This window comes from Lampris incognitus, chromosome 3 (assembly GCF_029633865.1).
Source record: "Lampris incognitus isolate fLamInc1 chromosome 3, fLamInc1.hap2, whole genome shotgun sequence".
In the NCBI taxonomy this organism is placed as follows: domain Eukaryota; kingdom Metazoa; phylum Chordata; class Actinopteri; order Lampriformes; family Lampridae; genus Lampris; species Lampris incognitus.
The window spans coordinates 78,343,752-78,360,611 of NC_079213.1; the positions used below are offsets into that span (position 1 = coordinate 78,343,752).

Genomic DNA, 16,860 nt, shown 5'->3' on the forward strand with positions numbered 1-16,860 from the left:
GTGAAAAATGTCAAGAATTTTACACTCCATGCATTTAAATCTATTTGTACTAGGCAGATCCAACAAAATGTAAAGGGAAAAGAAAGGTATTAGATTTTATCCAATACATACAGTGAAAACGGATTTTGATGAATGTACAGCCTTAAAATATAAACCCAAGCTATGTAAAATTGTGGCCTGGTATATAAATATAATTGTCTTCCAGCTGAACAAGACGTGTAACGAGAAACGAAAGGGCTCTTTAAGAGGAATGCGTCTTTTGAATCTGCTGATCAGTGACAGCCTCCTGAACATCCTGCTGTGCTGGCAAATCCTGTTTCCCCACATTAATTTGTTTCCCATATAGCCTTAACGTCGCGGGACTCTTTTTTTTAACGCTTTAAACACCGTTTAACAAACAAAACAGCATGCTGTAAGCCGACGAACTGCAACTGGAAAAACGCTGTTTTCGCTATGCTTTTTGTTTGTTTGTTTTTAGCTGTGTAAATGACTGCATGCGCGCTCCCGCAACGCACGAAGTCTGGAATACGTATTAATTTGGGGATACAAAATTTCGAGGCACATCGTCCACCCTCCATAGTCTGCTAGTCACCGCCCTCTCCGGTCATTCTCAACCGCCAAGGATGAATAAAGAAGGACTACGTGAATATGTTATTTCCCTTGACTGTGCCGATTGGAGAACATAACAGATTCGTATTTTTATTTAATTCATGATTTCGTCCTCGGCGTGGTGTTCAGTTCCTCTGAAATTTGCGATATAAGACCCATGCTATCTTTAGCCTATGCAGGTGTAGAGATGCGCAGCCTTCACACAACACAAGGCAGGACTCCGTAGACTTACTTGATACAGGAGCACATTTAATCGCGTAATCGAGCCAGACATTATTTAAACAGTCATGGTGCTTTGTGTTATTTCGCAATGGGTGGCCTTTCTCGGCACATCCCTATAGTTAAAAAAAATTCTTCTCCCCACTGAACCGGTTTGGCGACCAAAGCAAAGGAATCGGGTACTTCCTTCCCATGTAAGTATGTCACTCACAGGTCACATTAAAGGAAGCTGCATGGCACTGCTTTATGTCAGCAGTTAACACTACAAGCAAATATATTTAAATTTAACTTGTCTCAACGATGTGACAGAAAACAATGTCAGGATAAAGCCTCCAGTTGGACCATATTTGAATGTAAACTACGTGTATGCTTATTTAAGCCTTGGACTATTTTGTCAATTTTCAGCTTGCAGACGTTGGAGTTCATCATGTCCTCAGTTGTGGTGTCTGAAGTTAATGAATTAACCCTGAAGAACGTGGCCATGGACAGCTGGATGGCTCACATGCCATGTGCATTGTGGGACATGCCCCTTTGTAACTTGGCCATCCCAGGTAAACACCTTGGCAGTTATGTGGAATTTATTCCTGGATGAGTGATGAATTATGAAGCAATATTAAGTAGCATTATGCCAGACATGTATTGTGTGAATCATGTGTACTATATATATATATTTGGGCATGTGTCAGCTGGACACTGAGCCCATTCAAAACAAAATGTCATCTCTAAGCCCTGTCCTATGGACAGCAGATCTATAAATATGGTGTGATTATGCAAACTCTTTAATTTAAAAAAATAAAGTAGCCAAATGCTCCTTCTGTGCATTGATTAAAATATACTTTTATTTTCCCCTATTCAGGAAGCCACAATGCAATAACCTACTGTCTCGATATGAATGATCGATCTCCTGTAGACCTGACTCAGCCAGATATGCTTCAAAAGTTGGACAAATACATGAAGCCCCTTATTCGTCCATTTGTTTACAAGTGGGCCATAACCCAGGTAAAATATGTGGGGAAATGCTACTCTAAGCCAGGAGTCTTCCATTGTCAAAAACAGTTTCAGGGTCACCCCAATCATCGGGTATCCTATGTGTTTCAGGAGTCGACTATAAAGCAGCAGCTTGACTGTGGGGTCAGATACTGCGATTTGAGGATTGCTCATAGACCCAATGACAGCTCCACTGACCTCTACTTCTACCATGGGGTTTACACCACAGTCACTGTGGAGGTACTCTAATATACAGACTAGAATATCTTCTCAAGATGTGGAGCCACAAATACAATTGCTCTTTCCCTACCTGATTACTTTATCTCAAATTATTAGAACAGCCATTCGACAATGGAAAAAAAGAGTGCAGTATTAGATTCAGTATTGTCCTAAGATTGTACTGTGTAGAATTGCACCCAAAATGTGTTTTTTCCTTGATAGACTGTGCTTACGGAGGTAAGAGAGTGGCTGGATGCTCATCCCAGAGAGGTGGTTATCCTCTCATTCAGCCACTTCCTCGGCCTTACTCAGGAGCTCCACATGCAACTCATTACAACAATAAGGAATGTGTTCTCCTCAAAGTTATGTCCCAAGACGGTAAACAAATTGTTTTGTTTGTTTCTTATACAACTTAAATAACACAGACAGAATATAAAACTAAATAATATTTTCCATTATTCTGTTGATTTCAGGCGACTGTTACCCTTCGAAGCCTCTGGGCTTTAGGTCACCAGGTGATTGTGTCCTATGAACACAATATGACTAACTGCCACAGTGACCTGTGGCCACATATTCCTTACTGGTGGGCCAACAAATGCAAAGCAGAGGCTCTCATCGAGGAGTTTGAACACAGAAAACAGTACGGCCGACCAGGTACTTTTACATATGACCACAACTGCCAACTGCTGTACAAAGCAAACATTAGCATTCACTATCTATTGCTGTAAGTTGAAATTCACTTTATTATCGTGTATATATAAAAAGTACCATGTAGCTTCAAATGCAATGAAATGCATGTGTCCTGGCTCTCTTGAGCCCTTAAAACTATATACAACGAAATGATAAATAACAAAAACAATAAATATGAAATCATAAATGCCACAAAATGATAAATCATGGAAATTATATAAGGCACCTACTGTTCATTATTCTGAGCGCCTGGGGGTAAAAAGTGTCTGTGAGGCGGCTGGATGGAGCTCTGATGCTGTGCAAGCGTTGTCCTGAGTGACGGAGGGGGAACAGACCATGTACTGGATGGTTGGTGTACTCCATCATACTTAGGGCCTTCCTTCTGCAACGACTGGTGTACATGTCCTGAAGCTTACTATCCTTCTCAGTTGTTTGTGGTCCTGTTGCCAAACCACACCAGTATGCTTCCAGTAAGGATGTTCTCTATGGTGGTCTGATAGAAATTGAACAGGTTTATGTGGACATTCTGAATTTTTTAAAGACATTCCAGGAAGTATAGTCTCTGTTATTAATGACACAACTGGTGTTAAGAGACCAGTAGAGGGAGTCTGAGATCTGAATGTCTAAAAATCTGAAGTTCTTCACAATTTCAACTGACACCATTGATGAAAATTGGTGTCTGAACTGTTTGGACTTCCTAAAATCAATAATTATCTCCTTTGTTCTCTCCACATTGAGGGAGAGGTTGTTCTCTTGACACCATATGGATAGGTCCCTCACCTCCTTCCTTATTGGCATCTTCATTGTTGTCATTTAAGTAATAATTACACAGAGTGTGTGTGTGTGTGTGTGTGTGTGTGTGTGTGTGTGTGTGTGTGTGTGTGTGTGTGTGTGTGTGTGTGTGTGTGTGTGTGTGTGTGTGTGTTTTTCAGGAGGTTTCTTTGTCACAGGTATTAACCTCACAGAAGACCTGAAATACATCTGCTCCCACCCAACAGAGTCGCTGAAGGACTTGGTCGTGTCCACATATCCAACCTTGCTCAGCTGGCTGAAGGAGCAGAGCCCGGGCTCCAAGGCTGGCTCCCTCAATATTATTGCTGGTGACTTTATCACAGAGAGCCACTTTGTACCAACTGTTGTTGCTCTGAATGAGAAACTGCTGAACTGGTCCTCTTGAAATTTTGTAATAGAAACATCTACTAATATGCATTACCCTTTGGAAACAAAAATGTGAATTAGAGCATGAAATACATGTGTGTGCTTGTTTAATTGAAAGGGTGAGAGAAAGAAAAAAAATCAAGTGACTTGAATTAATCATTTGAATAGAAAAATACTTGCGCTTTTTTTGGAGACGTTGAAATCTAATTTTCCGTCTTGAAGCTGCTTGGAAACAAACTATGTTATTTTGAACTGCACTGTTTTTTAAATTTTTTTTACAGATATTCCACTATATATGCAATGTACTGTATGTGTTTTCACTACACAGACAAAGTGGCCAGTTTTATTATGTTACTGTGACCCAAGCAATAATGATACTACTAATCTCACCTTAACATATAGGCATTATAAATGTTCAAGCACAAGAACACATTATGTGGTTTAAAAGAGCACATGTGACCATCATGTGGTGCACAAAGTTTTATAAAAGTTAAGCATAAGCCGCAATTAAAATACTTAAATTGCCTTTCCCATGTATACCCACTCATTATGCATATTATTTGTAGTAGAGAATGTTACACACACAGGAGGAGACAATACAAAGTGGTAAGTGCATGAAAAATATTTTAGCATGAACACAGCCTTGATTGTAGCACACTGAAATTTGACTTTGCTTCAGCCAACAAGTTTAGGCATGCCTTTTATTTCACAATAATCATAGCCCGCACCTCTGTGCCTGTGGAGATCATCTCTTCCAATAAACTTGTGCATTTTTAATCAAATTCTCCTATCCTTGCCATATTTACTGACCCTGCTGCAGCGCAAACCAGTGTTAAGTTGCATGTAAAACCCAAAGAATAGACTGAAAATGATAACAGGGACAATTTCCTGTGTGGGTGACTTCATCAGCTCATAACCGAAGCAGGTTTTATCACTACATTAACATTAACATTAATATCGACTATCATGCAGAAGGAGATTGTAGGGATCTTGGCCAAGAAAGAAAAAGTCCGTGTGCCATGAAAGGTACTGAATGGTTAAAAACAACATTTCACTTGTTATATTCTGACTTTGAATACCCATGGCCCTAGGCTTCATATTAAACATATTGAACATGAAATATTTATAACTAGCCTTATGACACTGCACCCAGATTCAAAAATAAATTGACACATAGGTGTTATTCACTTCTGACATGTTAACAGATGTTTTCATGGTGAAATTAGGAAACCGTAGTGGGTCTGACAGGTATTGAAACTGAGTGATCGGACTCACTGTAATATTGTTTACGTTCTACTTATGGACATATCTTTCATTGTCACTGGAGCTGCATGTTGACATCGTGTCAAAAGTATTGACTGTAGAGCTCTGGTCCCTAAACTGACCTGTGGGCCTAAAATATGTCAGCCACGTATGTTGAATAGAATAGAATAGAATAGAATAGAATAGAACTTTATTGTCCATGGCTGGAATTTTGTCTTTGGTCTCATCTAAGGGTGAACAGCAATACAGGCAGAACAAAAGACAGTTAAAAACCTTATTGAAACATATATAAACAGGATCATCAAAAATACATCTATAAAATACACCCAGGAATATCTTAAACATACAAACAAACTGCAGATGGAGGAACATATGAATGGAGGAAGTAAACTATAAGAACAAATAAAATGCTAGATGTTTTCTGTTAATTTGTGGGGACGAATGGACATATGGGGGGGGGTGTCAATAACAGTACTTCAGACAGAGCCACAATGAATTCAGAACTGCCTCACCCGGAACTTCTGGTCTGTGGTAGAAAATATGAGGCTGTTCCAGAGTTGGTTCAGGAAAGAATGGCACAGTTTACCGATGAATGAACCAGGAAATGTAGTATTTCTGGTCTTTGCTTTTTTCTTCTTTTTTTAGCGACAGCTTTTGGTTAGTTTGTTTGGAGCAGGCGACTAAAAGGATCTGGAGAAACAAAAACAAAAAAAGGAAGAGAGAGAGAGAGACGGAATAGGCTCGATCATATGATGACTACCTTGAAACCATCATGTAGGTGTAGCATGTGGCAGCTAGTTAAAGAGCCGTGAACAAAGGGTCCGTAATGGATAATGTCCAGAATTATGAAGACTGGATGTCCTGTTTACCGGAGGAGCTGTGGGATATTCCCATAACAAATCTCTCTATACCTGGTAATTGAGATGAAGTTTCTTGTTCAAGCATGTTTTGCAGGCGGCATAGGGTGTCAGTTATGAATTTCCTGAATCCAGTGGGCTGTAATTGAACATATCAACAACTGAAAATACATATACATTTTTTTTTGTATGTAAGGGAGCCACGACGCTATGAGCTACTGTCTAGATATCAACTCCCCGCTGGTCAGGTCCGAGTCGGACACTTTCCGCCTGTTGGATGGACTTTTCTGCTGCTTCACAAGACCTGCAATTTTCAGATGGGCCACTACTCAGGTACGATTTGTGAGTTACGTGCGAAAAGGGGGGGTGGTTTATTTATTCGACAACCTAGTCTGACCCATATAGTTAACTATAATACGCCTTTTAACATGTTTAAATATATGTAAGCCTAATAAGAGTCTGTTGTCGCCAAGCGGCGAAGTCACGTCTGACCTCGCGATACTACCATCACCCCCAGCCAGGTAACTAACGCTGGATCTTCTGCTGCAGCCGTCCTCAAATGTGGCATTGTTGGAAGTCGGACCGAAATAACACGATATTTTCTGACGTTATTTATTACTTTAACCATCATGTTGTGTGATACAATAACAGTAAAGGTTGAATTCGGGGTTTTTTTGTTTCAAATTTTCTCTTCAAAAGCGCCCACTGTTCAGCTTCTCTCGGTCAACATAATTCCGATACTAGTGATTTTATCGGACACGCCTTCATTCATATACAGCCTATCACAGCAAATCAACAACTTATCAAACCACACCCACCGTTACCGCCAATCTTTGCTTGTACCTGTCACTCAAAGGTCAGCTTATGGATATTAATAAAACATAAACAACTCCTGCACAGGCTCATGAGGCTATTGACCCAATTTCATTTATAAATGAAAAAGAAAACGTTGCTGAAAGTGTTATTCGCACACGATGTCAGCAGGAATATCGGTGGACAGATTCATCACAGAGCTGCGCCAGAAGAGCAAAGACTGAGTTTGGCAGAGATGAAGATGACATGATAAGGGATAAATTAGTGTTCAGCATAAATGATGCCCGTTTGAAAGAAAGACTGTTACGTGATAATGAGCTTACTTTGCGCAGGGCCGTAGAGATATGTAGATCAGCCGAGCTCGCTAAGTCACAAATACAAGCGATGCAGACGTCACATGTTGTCCAAGACGCCTCAGTGGAGGCATTGAAGAAAGCAACAGGGCAAACGCGCACGGGCAGCTGGAACAAGAACAAAACGAGCAGCAAGAGGCATGTAGCAACAACTCTCTGCCACAAGTGTGGAAATAAACATGAGCCCCGTCAATGCCCAGCTTATGGTGCAGTGTGCCACAAATGTGGTAAGAACAATCATTTTTCCAAGGTGTGTAAATCAAGCACTGAAAAAAGCGGCAATTACAAGACAAAGACAGTGCATAATCTAGAAAGTGAAATTGATTCCTTATATATAGGCATGATTGGAAAATACAAAAACAAAGCAGCCCACCAAGCTAAAGGCACTGTATGGCGTGAAACAGCCACGGTCAGAGGCGTAGCAATTAACTTCAAGTTGGACACAGGCGCCGATGCAAATGTGCTTCCTATGCGCGTATTCTGGCAGCTACCAGGTCCCGTTCAGTTACGGCCCACAAAGACTGTGCTGATAGCTTTCGGTGGTGCACGACTACCCTCAGATGGTGTTGCATCTCTAGATTGCCGCACGTCTAAGCATACGGCTATATTGGACTTCCATGTGTCTAGCCGAGCTGGCAAGCCAATCCTGGGTGGAGATGCGTGTGAAGAGCTGCAGCTGGTGAGAAGAGTCGAGGCGCTTGCAGTGGAGTCCCCACAACCAGCAAAACCTCCGGCCACCAAAGAGGAGCTGCTGCAGAGGTATGTGGAGGTCTTCACAGGATTAGGCGAATTTCCTGGAGTTCATCACAAACACATTGACCCCAGCATCACGCCTGTGATTCACGCGTGCAGGAACGTACCACTCTCCATCATGGACTCACTAAGAGAGACACTCACAGACTTGCAGAACAGGAAAGTCATAACTCCTGTCAATGAACCTACAGAATGGGTGAACAGTCTTGTTGCCACAAAGAAAAAAAATGGTGCGCTAAGGGTATGTTTGGATCCTTGCAACCTGAATGAGGCAGTCAAGCGTCAACACTACTCCATTCCTACGCCGGAAGACGTGCGCAGCAGGCTAACAGGAAAATCCATCTTCTCCATCCTAGATGAAAAGGATGGATACTGGCAGATCAAGCTAGATGAGCCGTCGTCTAAGCTATGCACCTTCAACACGCCGTGGGGCTGGTACCGCTTCCTCAGACTCCCATTCGGGATCAAATCGGCCAGCGAAGTGTTTCAACAAAAGAACTGTGAGACCTTCGGCGATATCCCAGGTGTGTACATTATAGCAGACGACATGATCATCGCAGCGTCATCAGAGCGGGAACACGATGAAATCCTGCAGAAAGTAATGGAGAGAGCCAAGATCGCACATGTGAAATTTAACAGGGACAAGATCCAGTTTAAAGTTGATACTGTAAAGTACATGGGACACGTCATCACGGCAGCAGGACAGAGAGCTGACGACACAAAGATCAATGCGATTGTCGACATGCCAACCCCGGAAGACAAACAAAGTCTCCAACGTCTGCTGGGAATGACAAAATTCCTAGCGCAATACATACCAAACGAAGCCTCACTCATGGCACCCCTCAGACAGCTGCTCAAGAAGGATGTAGCGTGGCAATGGTGCCCGCACCACAGCTCAGCGCTAAAGGCACTAAAGACCACCCTCACACAAGCCCCTGTGCTGAGATACTACGATCACAAGCAGCCTCTAACTCTACAAGCAGACTCCTCAAAGGATGGACTGGGAGCCTGTCTGATGCAGGACGACCGCCCAGTGTGCTATGCCTCACGAGCGCTCACCGACACAGAAAAGAGGTACGCACAGATAGAGAAAGAGTTGCTCGCTATAGTGTTTGCTGCTAAGAGATTCCACCAGTATGTCTACGGCAGACCAGTAACTGTCCAGTCCGATCATAAGCCTCTGGAGGTCATCATGCGCAAGCCGCTAAGCAAAGCACCTGCGCGGCTGCAAGGTATGCTTTTACAACTGCAGAGGTATGATCTGAGTGTAACATACACACCAGGCAAGCACATGTACATTGCCGACACACTCTCACGTGCTACAGCTAGCAGAGAAGGTGACCATATTGATGAAAACCCTTGTGATGAGAGAGTTGTGTATGCCTTGAATGCCACAGATGCCTTGAGCGAGGAAACACTCAGCCAATTAAAGAAAGCAACGGCAGCAGATAGCGTGCTGCAAGCTGTGTGTGAGAAACACAAGAAAGGCTGGCCCATGAAAAAGAAAAGTTTGGACAGAAAACTACATGCCTACTGGGCAGTAAAGGACATTATAAGCATGGAAGATGACATTGTCTTGGTCGGAGACAAAATCATCATACCCCAGAGCTTCAGGAGCACAATTTTGGAGAAGCTGCATCTTGCACACCAAGGAGTGCAGCGCACAAAAGCCAGAGCAAGAAAGTCTCTCTACTGGCCTGGCATGGCATGAGATATAGAGGCAATGGTGGAAAAGTGCGTGCAATGCCAGCAGCTACAGCCCAAACAGCAGGCTGAGCCACTTATGCCGCATCAGGTCCCAGAACTGCCATGGATGAAAGTCGGAGCTGACATCTTCGAGCTACACGGTCAGTCATACCTGTTGTTAGTTGATTACCTAACCAAATATCCTGAAGTGCTCAACATATCTGACAAAACAGCATACACAGTAATCCAGAAGATGAAGTCTGTGTTTGCCAGACACGGGATTCCTAGGGAGATAGTGAGTGACCATGTCCCATTTGCCAGCTATGAGATGAAGTCATTTGCAGCTTCATGGGAGTTCAAGCTCACACACTCCAGCCCAGGTTTTCCCTCTTCAAATGGCATGGCTGAGAGAGCCATAAAGACAGTGAAACATGCGCTGAAGAAGGCAATGCAGACCGGCACTGACCCACATCTGCTGCTGCTGTCACTGAGGAACACACCGGTGACAGGACTGGACGTATCACCTGCACAAATGTTGATGGGGAGAGTTCTACGAAGCACACTTCCGTGCTCCAGTGCTGTGCTGACACAATCAGTCCCACAGCACATTCACAGCAAGATCCAGAACCCGCAGTTCCGTCAAAAACAACGTTACGACCAGTGTGCAAAGCCCCTGCCAGTGTTGACCCCAGGAGACACCGTACACATGCAAACGCGGCGCGGCTGGGAGATGAACCACGGTCCTACACTGTGCAGACACCAGCTGGGAGGATGCAAAGAAGGAACAGGCGACATCTGAGGAAGATACATCCGAGCCTATTCAGAGACACGGACAGTGATGAACATTTTGACTCAGAGGTACAACCCTCACCCTCACAAGCGCCTGTGCCAGTCGACTCACCACCACATGACCTGCCACCACACGACCCTCCTCCGGTGACTACAGGCAGTACACCCACATGCTACACAAAGTGCGGCAGAGCAGTTAGGCGCCCTGCCAGATACAATGACTACCCTCAGGGTTCTTTTGTGTGATCATTCAAGTGTTTATTAAGAAAAAGAAAAAAAAGAAAAAAAGAAGGTGAAACAAAGAGTACAAGGTGTGTTTAACCTGAAATGTTGCAAGATTGCTGAATGTTCAAAATGTTTACATGCTAACCACCAGAATGTGAAAAGGAAATGGTTTATGTTGTTTAATGAGAGTCATCTGTCATTTAAAAAAAAACATGCTGTATTAATCATTGAAGTATGCAAGTAGAAAAGACTTGTTCAGTGTTAATGCCATAGTGTTAATGGTTTGGTAAAGGGTCTACTGTTGAAGCAACTGATGAGTAGGCCACATCTCAGTTGGAAAAGAGGGATGTGGTGTATTGGATCGAGCACTCGGTGCTCGATTGTGTTGGACTGTTACCACTACTGAGTTCTGTAATACACTGGACGAACCTAGTAGTGTGTGATGTCTCCGCCAGTAAAGATCAGACTTGTGCCGCATCCTCGTCTCCGTGTACTTATATATAATAGTGATTAAGTTAGTAACCCACGAATAGTAACACTACAATAGTGTACATAAGAGAAGTCACAACAATATGATACTGATTTCAGCCCAATTTTAAGACGCTGTCTTAGCATTTTCAGGAGGGCTGGATATTTTCAGAGTAGATAAGCACTGTGTTAACATAATCTACCCGAGTTTTTGCTGATATATTGTGTATGACTTCTCCATACAGGATAAAAGCATCGAGGAGCAACTATCCATGGGGATTCGATTCTTTGATCTTCGGATTGCACGCAAACCCTTGGACACAACAAGCTACCTGTATTTCACACATGTCATATACACACATGTAACGGTTTTGGTGAGTGCAAGATCCGGCCTTAGTTATGTCAATAGTATGACACAGAATTGCACTCATGTTAAACTGATCTGGAAAATGTCCCTCCTTGACAGGAAACACTGGTGTCTGTTGCCAACTGGCTGGAATCTCACCCAAAGGAGATTGTTATCCTTGCTTGTAGCCATTTTGAAGGCCTGAATGACGAGCTCCATGAATCATTCATTCTGTCGTTGAAGAAACTGTTTGGGTTGAAACTCTGCCCCTGCAAGGTTAATTCTGGCCTGTATAGCTCTTATAGCCAACCTCTGTATCCCTTGCTTCAGATTTACGTCAAAAACATCTAAATGACAAGCCCTACAGAATACCATCTGCCTGTTTCTACAGGGATCAGTCCTGACCTTGCAAAGTCTGTGGGCGTCTGGTCACCAAGTCTTGCTGTCTTATGATGACCAAGCTGCAGTCAGACATCAGGAGCTATGGCCAGCCATTCCTTACTGGTGGGCCAATCAACATACAGCACAGGGAGTTATCAGTTATCTAGACTGGCAGAAAGAGTTGGGCCGCCCTGGTGAGTTTGAGTTGCATTTCTGATTGCAGTATTACCAGTTTATGTCAACATAATGTCCATCAATCCATTTCTTCTTTCCAGAGGGTTTCTTTGTCTCTGGTCTAAATCTAACCGCTGATAGGTATTACATTACACTGCACCCGAAGCAATCCTTGAGCACTCTGACCCTCAAAAATTGGGAATATTTGAGAAAATGGCTGGAGGAACAGATGCCCGGGGCAAACTCCAACTGCCTCAACATCATCGCAGGAGACTTTGTGGGGCCAATCCCATTCTGTTCCCTTGTCATTGCACTGAACCAAAAACTTATCCCAAAGACCACTAACGTAATATGAAAGCATTGTTAGCTCTAATATTGAGAATTTTTTGTATCTTACAAACTCCAAAATAGCCTCCGAATACTTCTTGCACCTTCATTTTCCGAATGCTAAGCAACATTGATTCATGGGTTCCTTCAAGTTTTCACAAGAATGCTTGAAATATTTCTTTGCAGAGATGAGCTTGTTTACATTGAGTAAATGCACTTTAACCACAAAGTGATTTCATGTTTAACAAGAGGAAAGAGGATGCATCATAAATAATGATATTCGAGAGTAAAAATATTTTTAAGCATTTTATATGATATGGCTCTCATATGCTATGAACATTACATATTAATACATTTTCAACGACTTTACAATTATGTCCATCATAGACATGTTATGGTGATTGTTTACAGTAATGTAATCTGAAATACATACGCTAACACAGTTTTGTTCTGCTGTTCTTGTTTATTAGTAACCAGCCACAAAACAGTGATATCAATGTGCTCATTGCACAGGGTCAAAACAGTGTACTGCTCAGTTTCCAATCTTTTTGTCCACATAGTAGTAGTTGCATACTGATGTTTTGCTATCTGTCTGTGAATAGTTTCTTGTAGCGTCCATAAGCAGCGGCGCTGATGATAACACTGGTGACAGCCAAGCCTTCATCAGCGATCACATTCACTTCCTGAACTGTGGCCTCTTTGTACAGCCAACTGTTAATGAATGAATGAGACACAGTCACACACACTTGTTTACAGTGCTTTTGTATTTTACAACAGAATACCATGATACCTATTACTGAGAATCACTATCAGTGAAATATTCTTGCTCAAACTATGTAAATTCACCTTAACTGAGGAGTGCTGAGGTCAACTTTGAGGTTTAAAATTAGTTTTCCAGTGGACTTAACAATCTCCTCTTCGACGACTTTCTTCAGTTCATCCAAGCCCTGTTCTTTCAAGGCAGATATCGGTAGGGAATTTGGCTCTGAGGGCTGGTAACTAAAGAAGATGGTACAAGATAAAAATCTTGAGAATTCAATTCCTCCTAATATTAAACCAGGTACAGGCTCATCTCAATAACATTACACTTAACAGGGCTGTGAAGTAAAAAAAATGCACTGAAAGACGAGCCATATGAAAAACTAAAATCATCTGTTCTTACTTTTCGAGTAGGTCAACCTTATTGTGCACCTCTATCATGGAGCTCATCAGCCTATCAGGGATCTGAAGGTTCTTTAGGACATTTAGCACATTGACTTTCTGATTCACAGTCTCTGGATGGCTGATGTCTCTGACATGAACTATCAGGTCCTTGGAATAAAGGAAAGGTGAGCATGGCCTCAAGGCACCATTCTCTTAAGATGAGCATTATTGAAAATTAGTCACACAATTGTCACATATGATCTCAGAGTCAAATACTCTCCAGTTACATTTAATGCCTATGCAGGGAAGGTTTCCATTTGCAAACTGAAACAAACTGAAGTTTTGTGGCAACTATGATATGAGAAGCGAGCACTTGATTATATGCGAAGTATATCGTGATATGAGAAACGAGCACTTGATTACATGAGAAGTGTGTATATCATGATATGAGAGGGGGTACATACAGCGTGCTTAACATCTTCCAGGGTGGCAGAGAAAGCGTCAATGAGCTGGTGGGGCAGCTGGGACAGAAAGCCAATGGTGTCCACGTACAGCACAGTCATGCGACTGGGTAACTGACCAGCATGGACAGTGAAATCCAAGGTGGCAAAAAGTTGGTTTCTGGGCTGGAGACCACAATCCCCGGTCAGCGCTTTAATCAGAGTGGTCTTTCCTGGACAGACAGTGGGGAAATATTAAACTGGAACACTCAATGTCAGGATACAAGAGACTCTGATGTAAAGTTCTTTGTATTAGATATTTGTGTCAAAAGTGATGGGATAAATGAAGTGTCACTTGCTTCCAGCCTCTCACCACAATTGGTGTAGCCCATAACAGAGATGATAGGGAAGTCTTTCTTTTTACGCTGAGAGCGTAGCAGGTGCCTCTTCTTACGTAGCCGCTCAAGAGCAGCGCGAATCTTCATCTCCCTCTCTTTCAACAGCCTTTGCTGGACCTCTATAAATGTCTCACCTACAGTAAGGAAGGGGTGAAGGCCCAAGTCTCTTCTTTAGTTGGGCAGCTCAATTAAAGGAGCTCAATGAAAGACACATAGGCACGTTATACAGCATTCACTACAGCTGACCATGTAAATACCTGAACCGCCTATGTATCTTGAGCCTCCACCCTGCTGGTCCAAATGTGCCATTTCATTTTTCAGTCGAGATCTGCCAGTAGCATACAAATCATTGTTAAATGTATTCTCAAAGTCAGAGAGGTAGGAGTTTCAAATAAAATTCATACAATAAAACATGTAAATAATTAAACCGAGTGTCTCAAAGACAAAACTGACCTGACCAAGGGGATCTCTGCCAGTGAGATCTGTAACTTGGCCTCTTTAGTTCTAGCATTGCAGCGGAAGATGTGAAGTACCACTGAATACCTGTCAAAGACCTTTACTCCCCAGGCTTCCTCAAACTCCCTCTGTATAGAATGAAAACAATCACAAATAGGCCTGAAATTTTTCTGTGTAGAAAACAATCAAGTGAAGTTCACTCACCTCAGACAAAGGCGACAGGTGCTCAACATTGACAAAAGCACCATTGATTCCTGGTGTTTGCCTTATTATCTCTGAGAGGAAGAAAAAAAAGAAAAGTCATATAAGGCCAATTATACTGAATCTATACAGTGATTTCTGAATGGAAATGACAGAAAACCGTACCACAGCAGACAGTAAAGAGAGGAATAAACCTGTGAGAGACTGGAAATTCCCCTTGCCAAATATCTTCTTCTTCTCTGGAGTTTTGGTGGAGAGGATTATCTTATCCACTACGCTCCAGTTCTCCAAGGTGTTAACCAGCCCCACAGCCTCAGCCATCATCAACTCAGCTGCAAAGCAAACATTAACTTAAATGCAAGGATGCCGTGGAGGGCATACATTTGCATACTACATTGTATGGCTGGGTGATATTGACAAAATCAAATCACGTTATTTTTGATCGAACACCTCAATATCAATAATTTGACAATATTTTGTGGATGACTATTGTTGCTTTTATAAGATATTTACACTCAAGAAAATTTTGAGAAATGATGATTAGTAAACTGGATATGATGGTTCATTTCACTCAGCTAAAACAGTCATAAGTTCAGAAATTGTATCACTTTTACAGTAGTAATGCAGCCCTTAAGACCAGGGAATGACAAAATTTAAGTTATTTCAAGATATTATGATAACCAACAACCCAGACAATATCTAGTCTCATATCACAATAATTATCATAGTAATTCATATCACAATATATTACCCAACTCTACTACGCTGACACAAAACCTTGCAGCATAAATTCATAATTTGTCATGGTAACATCAAATTGATGTGAATTGTATGAGGGTATGAGCTTTAATAAAACCCATAAATTAGTGTTTCCCTGAAAACAATTAATTTCCCTCATAATGGCGGTTGTTTTTTATTTTTTACAGTGATCACCAACTGTAGGTCAAAGTTTAACCGTCTTTTTTATTTATTCACTGGTTCAAATAGGAATGCCAAAAATCTCAAGAGACAGATACTGGTGGTTGCATGCTGCTTTGCTCACCTGATGTCAGATATTGCTTCTTGCGTCCCCATTTCACATCAGGGTGAACAATGAAGATCCTGTACTCTCCATCCCCAAATCTGGTGGGAATTTGCTGTTGAAACAGTTCATCCACCTCACTGTCCTCCATGAAGTCTTCGTCTCCATCGTCCTCATCCTCTTCCGTGTGTCCAATAAAACCTCCACCGAAGTCATCTCTGCCCTTGAGCTCGCACGGGGACAATACGAAATGTCTGGGCTGGGAGGGAAATAGACATCGGAGCCAATTCTGTGGGATTACAGTGGAATGAAAAGATGTCCTCCGACAGAGCTGTTTGCAAACACGTCCGAGGCATGGCATCCACGAATAAACTCTCTTCACTAAAGAGTGCGCTATCATAATGTCTCTGAAAAACTTGTCATTAAGTCATTAATCGTGAAGTCCAGTGTACAATATTAAGTATATCGGAACCAAACGTTCAAGGGGCAAAGCAGCTATGCAACAGGACCTTAAATAAATCAGTGGTTAGATAACCTTTAGTTAACGAAAGAAAACAGGTCTGTTTAATTAAATGTCAGAGAAATCATATGCTATATCAGTCGGCGATTGCTGACGTTTAAGAAACACACGCTTCGTTTTCTTCTTCTGCTTCCTTCTTCTTCTTCTTCTTCTTCTTCTTCTACTACTATTACTACTACTTCTTCTTCTTCGTTGGATTGGTTATGGCAGTTGCAAACAACTTCCTGGCCCATTACCGCCACCAATTCAACAGGAGTGTGAATCGAGGAGCCTAACCCGGAACTCTGCCTCTGATTGGCTAGTACTCGTTGCCTCCGTTGATTAGGTTGGTTAAGGTTAGGGTTAGCCAATCAGAGATAGAGTA

At 42.2% G+C, this 16,860-nt stretch overlaps 3 protein-coding genes across 3 annotated transcripts; 2 read left to right on the forward strand and 1 right to left on the reverse strand.

Moving 5' to 3' along the window:
• The first annotated feature begins 633 nt into the window (after positions 1-633).
• Positions 634-4,642, forward strand: plcxd1 (phosphatidylinositol-specific phospholipase C, X domain containing 1). The gene is made up of 7 exons (XM_056277691.1): positions 634-1,022; positions 1,234-1,379; positions 1,685-1,827; positions 1,927-2,055; positions 2,257-2,412; positions 2,508-2,688; positions 3,657-4,642. The coding sequence occupies exons 2-7, from the start codon at positions 1,256-1,258 to the stop codon at positions 3,899-3,901; spliced, it is 978 nt and encodes a 325-aa protein (XP_056133666.1). The 5' UTR covers positions 634-1,022; positions 1,234-1,255; the 3' UTR covers positions 3,902-4,642.
• Positions 4,643-5,821: 1,179 nt separating this feature from the next.
• si:dkey-66a8.7 (PI-PLC X domain-containing protein 1) lies at positions 5,822-12,351 on the forward strand. The gene is made up of 6 exons (XM_056276520.1): positions 5,822-6,059; positions 6,199-6,335; positions 11,335-11,463; positions 11,556-11,711; positions 11,827-12,010; positions 12,092-12,351. Exons 1-6 carry the CDS (start codon positions 5,972-5,974, stop codon positions 12,343-12,345), a joined length of 948 nt encoding a protein of 315 aa, XP_056132495.1. The 5' UTR covers positions 5,822-5,971; the 3' UTR covers positions 12,346-12,351.
• Positions 12,352-12,363: 12 nt separating this feature from the next.
• gtpbp6 (GTP binding protein 6 (putative)) lies at positions 12,364-16,625 on the reverse strand. The gene is made up of 10 exons (XM_056276519.1): positions 15,998-16,625; positions 15,150-15,287; positions 14,959-15,029; positions 14,752-14,882; positions 14,556-14,626; positions 14,274-14,432; positions 13,925-14,133; positions 13,480-13,628; positions 13,164-13,316; positions 12,364-13,028 (listed from the first exon to the last, which is right to left on the reverse strand). Exons 1-10 carry the CDS (start codon positions 16,374-16,376, stop codon positions 12,902-12,904), a joined length of 1,587 nt encoding a protein of 528 aa, XP_056132494.1. The 5' UTR covers positions 16,377-16,625; the 3' UTR covers positions 12,364-12,901.
• Between the last annotated feature and the right edge of the window lie 235 nt (positions 16,626-16,860).

Coding starts and splice junctions, on each gene's coding strand:
- plcxd1 (XM_056277691.1), top strand. CDS start 1,256: ATGTCCTCAGTTGTGGTGTCTGAAGTTAATGAATTAACCCTGAAGAAC. Junction 2,056..2,256: donor ACACCACAGTCACTGTGGAG/GTACTCTAATAT, acceptor TTTCCTTGATAG/ACTGTGCTTACGGAGGTAAG. Junction 2,413..2,507: donor CAAAGTTATGTCCCAAGACG/GTAAACAAATTG, acceptor TGTTGATTTCAG/GCGACTGTTACCCTTCGAAG.
- gtpbp6 (XM_056276519.1), bottom strand. CDS start 16,376: ATGATAGCGCACTCTTTAGTGAAGAGAGTTTATTCGTGGATGCCATGC. Junction 14,433..14,555: donor AAGATACATAGGCGGTTCAG/GTATTTACATGG, acceptor TCCTTACTGTAG/GTGAGACATTTATAGAGGTC. Junction 13,317..13,479: donor AAGGTTGACCTACTCGAAAA/GTAAGAACAGAT, acceptor CATCTTCTTTAG/TTACCAGCCCTCAGAGCCAA.
- si:dkey-66a8.7 (XM_056276520.1), top strand. CDS start 5,972: ATGGATAATGTCCAGAATTATGAAGACTGGATGTCCTGTTTACCGGAG. Junction 6,336..11,334: donor TCAGATGGGCCACTACTCAG/GTACGATTTGTG, acceptor TTCTCCATACAG/GATAAAAGCATCGAGGAGCA. Junction 11,464..11,555: donor ACACACATGTAACGGTTTTG/GTGAGTGCAAGA, acceptor CCTCCTTGACAG/GAAACACTGGTGTCTGTTGC.